General features: G+C 48.4%; 1 protein-coding gene across 2 annotated transcripts in view; it reads left to right on the top strand.

Annotated features, from left to right (window-relative positions):
* The window catches only part of LOC127000642 (uncharacterized), a 47,873-nt gene that overhangs the window by 40,795 nt on the left and 823 nt on the right, over nucleotides 1-6,255 (top strand). For both annotated transcript variants that reach the window (XM_050864589.1, XM_050864588.1), the window contains exons 5-8: nucleotides 216-479; nucleotides 1,255-1,415; nucleotides 1,588-1,699; nucleotides 4,806-4,886. In XM_050864589.1, the coding sequence (XP_050720546.1) occupies nucleotides 216-479; nucleotides 1,255-1,415; nucleotides 1,588-1,699; nucleotides 4,806-4,886 (618 nt within the window). The remainder of the gene's footprint in view (nucleotides 1-215; nucleotides 480-1,254; nucleotides 1,416-1,587; nucleotides 1,700-4,805; nucleotides 4,887-6,255) is intronic.

Raw genomic sequence — 6,255 nt, 5'->3', positions numbered from 1 at the left:
ACCAGTCCCTTATTCAGCTCCATCAGTGCACACATAGACAACCAATCAGTCTGTTAGCCATCCTTCCCATCCCTCCTATCACCCTCAACCTACAAATATCACTCTCGTAGGCTTCCCCAGTCCTCCAAGCCTCTCCATCAGTACCCATTGTCCCCTGTTAGCCCCCATCCCCCCCCTCCCACCACACTAACTCCTAAACACCCTTGGGTCTGCAGGTCGGCCCAGCGGAACGCCAAGCCATATGGGACAACGAAGAGCCCCCTCCCCCCCTGCCCTGGACCCTCCCCACCGCCCTCGTCTACACTTTCTGCCTCGTCACCACCACGGGCGGCCTCAACGCGGCGACGGAGGGCGGGCGGGCGGCGGGCGTGGTGTACAGCCTGGTGGGCGTGGCGGTGTACGTGGGTGTGGTGGTGGTGTGGGCGGCGCGACTTGGAGCCACGCTGTCGCTGCTGCTGGGGATGTGTGCCAGGAGGAAGGTGGGTTGTGTGGTCGGAGTAAGGCCCCGTTCTGTGCCGACTCTGGCGACTTTTTGGCCCCCTTCACACTGTGCTGAATCAGCATTAGGCGATTGTTTCTAGACCTCCTTCCGATCATGTGCGACCCTTTCACATCAAAATTTCACAACCAAGACCTCTTATACCCGAGTCGCTGGGTTGTCGTGGCCAGTCGGCACAGTGTGAACGTGGGTGCAAGAGAGGCGGCAAATTTGTTTACTAGTATTGTAGAAATTTATGTAAGTTTTGTTTTACGTAGTGTGTGTGTGTGTGTGTGTGTGTGTGTGTGTGTGTGTGTGTGTGTGTGTGTGTGTAATTCACCACGGCCTGATCACGAATTGGACTCGCTTTCGCCAGCAGGTACCCTCTCGACACGAGCAAGTGCTCTTTATCGTCGATCTCTGGGTACTGCCAGGACCTCACACACCACACACCCCATCCCCCTTGCTCAAGGGGGGACAGTAACCACTCCTAGTCAACGGAAAGAATCCGGCCTGAGCGGGGCTCGAACCGCCGCCTGTTTGGCCGTGAAGCCTTGCAGCGCGGCGTGTGTGTGTGTGTGTGTGTGTACAGCCTATACCACAATTAATAGAGTTCCATTAATCTCTCTCTCTCTCTCTCTCTCTCTCTCTCTCTCTCTCTCTCTCTCTCTCTCTCTCTCTCTCTCTCTCTCTCTCTCTCTCTCTCTCTCCACTGAAGTCTCTCTCTCTCTCTCTCTCTCTCTCTCTCTCTCTCTCTCTCTCTCTCTCTCTCTCAGGTGAAGTCCCCAGGCAGGAAGGCCAGCAAGGGGGGCACCTCTCCCTACCACAAGATGCACAACAACCCTGGGCCCCCCTCCCCCCCTCTCCCCCAGGACTCCTCACCACAGCACGCGCCAAGACCAACGCGGTTCACGCTGCTGCTGCTGCTGCTGTTTATGTGAGTGTCAAGGGAAGGGGGAAAGGGGGGGGGGGGGCGTCTTTTCTAATATTATTTGATGGTTCTGCACACGGATGCGCCTGGGATGTAATCTGTTTTAGTTTTGTTTTTGTCTTTTTGTGTGGGTGGCTATGTGTGTGTGTTTGTGTGTACAGGTGTGTGCGTCTTGCAGATACATCGTGGGCGTGGGTTCTCAAGTGCTGGGCGGCGACACGTTTTGGGCGGGCCTTGAGAACGCCATCTTTGCACTGCTCACCGTACGACCCCCACGACCATTGCCCCAGGTACCTGTCACTGCTACTACTACTACTACTACTACTACTACTACTACTACTACTACTACTATAACTATTACTGGTTCTACTACTACTACTATAACTATTACTGGTTCTACTACTACTACTACTACTACTACTATATAGTCTACTACTACTGCTACTACTACTACTACTAGTCTACTACTACTGGTACTACTACTACTACTTCTATAATTACTACTACTACTACTACTACTACTAGTCTACTACTAGTCTACTACTACTGGTACTACTACTACTACTTCTATAATTACTACTACTACTACTACTACTACTACTACTACTACTACTACTACTATATAGTCTACTACTACTACTACTACTACAATATAAATGATACCTCCACCCATGTTTATTTTCCCGACACATAATCCTGGAGGGCTCCATAGCTTGGAGGTCATTAGCCCCAACTCTGTTCGCTAATGACTGTGGCATCCAACCATATCACTAATACTACCTGACACTAAATCACCTATCATCTATTACGTATAGATCCACCTTTCATTCCATACTAAAGTAACTAACGACCCACCATAATGTCACTCTCCACCACTGTGGCTTCATAGTCCATATTGGAGATGTTGGTGGCTTTTGGGCCAGAGTGTCTGGTGCCCCTGAGACAAGGGATGACAGACCTGAACAAGGAGAACGAGAGGCGACACCTCATCCAGGCTATAATGTGGCTCCTTGGCTGATTCTTCTTTTCTGAGATCAGTTCCGCATCGGGCCCTGGGACCCATCCCGCTGGATGTGGTGAAGACGAGGGGGGTGAAGCTGCCCTAATCCACATGTTGGATTCTTTCACCGGATGCCCTTGTCTTCTCCTGCTCGTTCCTGTGGTGGGCGGCTTCCAGGGGCAGCTCACGGTGACAGGCAGTCATCGGGTCGAATATGGGGATGTCCATGAACGCCTGCTGTCCGCCCACCCAGAATCCGCGAGCATTTACATCAACTCGTGCCTCATATGAGGTATAGGCTGTCCTGTACCGAAGGTGTTCACCGTCCAGGGAGAGCAGTGCCGGCTCGGTAGTGACGTCTTGGCATACCTCCCCGAGCATGCTGGGTGTCAGATCCCTCACCTCATAGTGTCGAATACAGATGAAGTCTCCTTCTTTACATGTCATGGTGTGAGTGACACCGTTTGGTGATCCACATGCACAGAGATTAGGCAGCCCCTCAATCGGCCAGCCATATCTCAGAGCAACGGCGTCGACAAATTCTTGTTTGTCGAGGCTGAAGCCTTTTACTCTGATTGGTAGTGACGTTAGCCAGTTAGAGGCGCCTGCCTCCTATGCTGTGTGGATTCTTCTACCTATTTCTGTGGACAGGTGATGTGTAAGACGGTCCAGCTCGTCTTCTGGGGGCCTGTTGTCTTTCTTCTGAGATTCTTCTTTTGATTTCTCTTATTTCTGTTTGGTCTATTTCGTCCTCTGCCTCTTGAGCGATGATTCTGTTGATGAGGGATCTGATAAGGCTGATGGAGTTTTGGTTCTCCTTATCTGCCAGCTTCTCAGGGTTAGTGATCCCCATCCCACCCAGTCTTGGGGGAAGTGCTAGCATATCCCTCTCTTCCTCCCCAAAAGCATGATATTTCACCAGCGCCGGCAAGAATACATTCTTGACGGCATTCTCCAGTGGTCGGAGGAGTGGACTGATGCCGGGGATGGTGCGCATCAGGAACGTCCACCGATGTTGGATGCCGTGGGTGTACGCTGAATAGGCAGCGTGTGGCTCAGTCTTGGCAATGGCAGACAAAGCTTCTATTTCCTTCACCCATTCAGCTACTTTGTCTCCCACGTACTCCTTCTTATATACCTCTGTCCCGATCACTGCACCTAAGTGTCGTTGTCCGTCTTTTGTCACAATGACGCCACTTCCTCTAAAAGTTTCTGTGGCATGGTCATAATGTTCAGGTTTGACAATAAGGACAGACTTGGTGGCGTTAGGGATGTATCCTATCTCAGGGCCGGCGGTGTTCACAGTGTCCCACCACCCTTTTAAGTCTGAGATTTTACCAGCACCTGAGAGGTCATCCGCATAAGCCACCTGTTTCACCCGTGTTTCTGCGAACGCGATTTCATTTTGGAGGACTGATAGGCCCAGGGCGTACATAGCCATGGCTATTGGGTCACCTTGTGTTGTTCCCTCAGATGATTTTAACACTTTCACCTTTCCACTGTGGCTATTTATGTATAAGTCAGTCGGGTATGTATAGGTATTTTCGACATACATAGCTAAGCTGGGGCACTTGGTTTTAATGTTATGTATCATAGTCTTTCTATTTATTGTGTTGAAGGCATTTTTGGCGTCAACAAGAAGCACTGCTTCGCACTCCACGTGGTCGAATATCTCCCGCATGGCATGGACTGCTGCTTCTCCTCCTGCCTGCTGCCCCGCACAAACTTGGAGGTTCCCTGCTGCCATTCTCACATCTTCTTTGACGACAGCCATGATGCATTTGCCTACGATGCGCCGCAGGACTTCTCCGACTCCTATAGGCCTGCATCCCGGCCTCTACTCTACTACTACTACTACTACTACTACTTCTATAATTACTACTACTACTACTATATAGTCTACTACTACTACTACTACTACTACTACTACTACTTCTATAATTACTACTACTACTACTACCACTATATAGTCTACTACTACTACTTCTATAATTACTACTACTACTACTACTTCTATAGTTACTACTACTACTACTACTACTACTACTACTACTTTCTCCTCATCCTCTTGTTTTTACTCTCTTCATTTCTTCCTGTTTCTTCTCTTCTTTCAGCATTTTTTTTTTTCTTGTTCCTCCTCCTCCTTCTCTTCGTGCGAAGTAATTTTTCTCTTACACAAGAGAAAAGGGTAAAACATTATTGGTCCCAACACATGAAATCAGCTTGCTGACCCCAGACAGTAAACACACGGCTTGAACCATATGCATTTTGTGTATCTTATGTGTGTAAAGTCAAGGACACGGAGTCTGGTAATAAAACTGTATTGTCAGCAGCTTCACTTCTAGTATAATGTTGATTACCAGCACTTCAGTGTATCTTTTCCTCCCTCCCCTCAGAGTGTGCCCCGGGTGGCGGGCTACCTGATGTTCACCCTCTGCGGTCACCTCCTGCTGGCCCTCCTGCTCTACAGCCTTAAGGTGCGTGAATCATCACCACTAACATTTTTTTCTTCTTGATATCATTATTATTATTGTCTGCCTCCATGTAGCAAGGAGATATGGGTAAAGTTGGGGGCATACGCTATAGCTGTGCTCATCTCTGTCACATTGGCCCTTGAGCCAACCCTCTCTCGACAAGGTCAGAAAAGTTGTGGCAAAGGTGAGGGATGGAAAGGCACCTGGCATCTGTAACATCAGTGTGGAGCTGTTAAAAGGTGGAGGTGAGGCCATGATCCGCGGGTTGCATGCGGTCTTGACTGCCGTGTGAAAATCTGGTACCATTCCTTCTGACTGAAAGAGGGGGATGGTCGTCCCTATCCGGAAAGGGAAAGAGGACTGCCAATACTGTAACAATTCGCTGCTCAGTGTACCAGGCAAGGTGCTTGCCCATCTATTGTTGATGCAGATTCAGCTCTATGGGCATGTGGCACATCACCCAGAAGTTAACCCTGCTCAACGGATCATTTATATAAGAGACAGTCCAAAGTGGAGGTGGTCGAGGGGACACCGAAAGAGTTCGTGACAAGCAGATCGCTTGGTCCTGCCATGAGGTACCCGGGATGGGAAGGGGGCCTGCACGGGGACTTGCCCGGAGGAACCCCCGGGTTTGAAGTTGTAAGGTGGGCGAGGCAACGCACTCCCTCTTATTATTCCTTATTGATTGTTGAGTGCTACCATAAGAAGGCTGGAGTGTTTGGGAGGTGGTGGTCTGCCCTGGACCACGACTGTTTAACAAGGGTAACTGGAGGAGCCTTGGGAGGGGGTTGTGCCTTACAGTGTATTAGTTACCGTACCATTATTATTATTATTATTATTATTATTATTATTATTATTATTATTATTATTATTATTATTATTATTATTACTAAAATATTTTTCTTAGAAATGTTGTGGTAATAGTTGTAATAGTAGTGTTAGTAATAGTAGAGGTAATAGGAATAGTAAGTAGTAGTAGTATCCTCATCCTTTCCTCTGTACGTAATGGCCTGAGGCGCAGTTAATGACTCCAAAATTCCTCAAGCCACATGATACCTTTTGACTCGACGCTAACGTCTGCCTCACGTTTTTTTTTTTTTTTTTGGGGGAGCGGAGTTTAAATCCTAGACATAATCAAGTCCCAGACATAATGTTTGAAATAAAAAGATTATTCTCCCAAACTGATACTTTCTCATACGATTCAAGAAATGAAAAAAGCAAGAAATGCAACACTTTTTTTTTAAAAGGCCGTATTCCTAAACATTTCGGGGCCGATGCCCAGATATTTGACAAGGCTTTCGAAGGAGATTTGGGGCATTTCCAGGGGTAGTTTTTTGAGCCTGGTGGTAGTCTGACCCTTCTTCTGTGCCAT

The sequence above is a fragment of the Eriocheir sinensis genome, chromosome 19 (assembly GCF_024679095.1).
Source record: "Eriocheir sinensis breed Jianghai 21 chromosome 19, ASM2467909v1, whole genome shotgun sequence".
In the NCBI taxonomy this organism is placed as follows: Eukaryota; Metazoa; Arthropoda; class Malacostraca; order Decapoda; family Varunidae; genus Eriocheir; species Eriocheir sinensis.
This window is presented reverse-complemented; position numbering and strand designations above follow the sequence as displayed.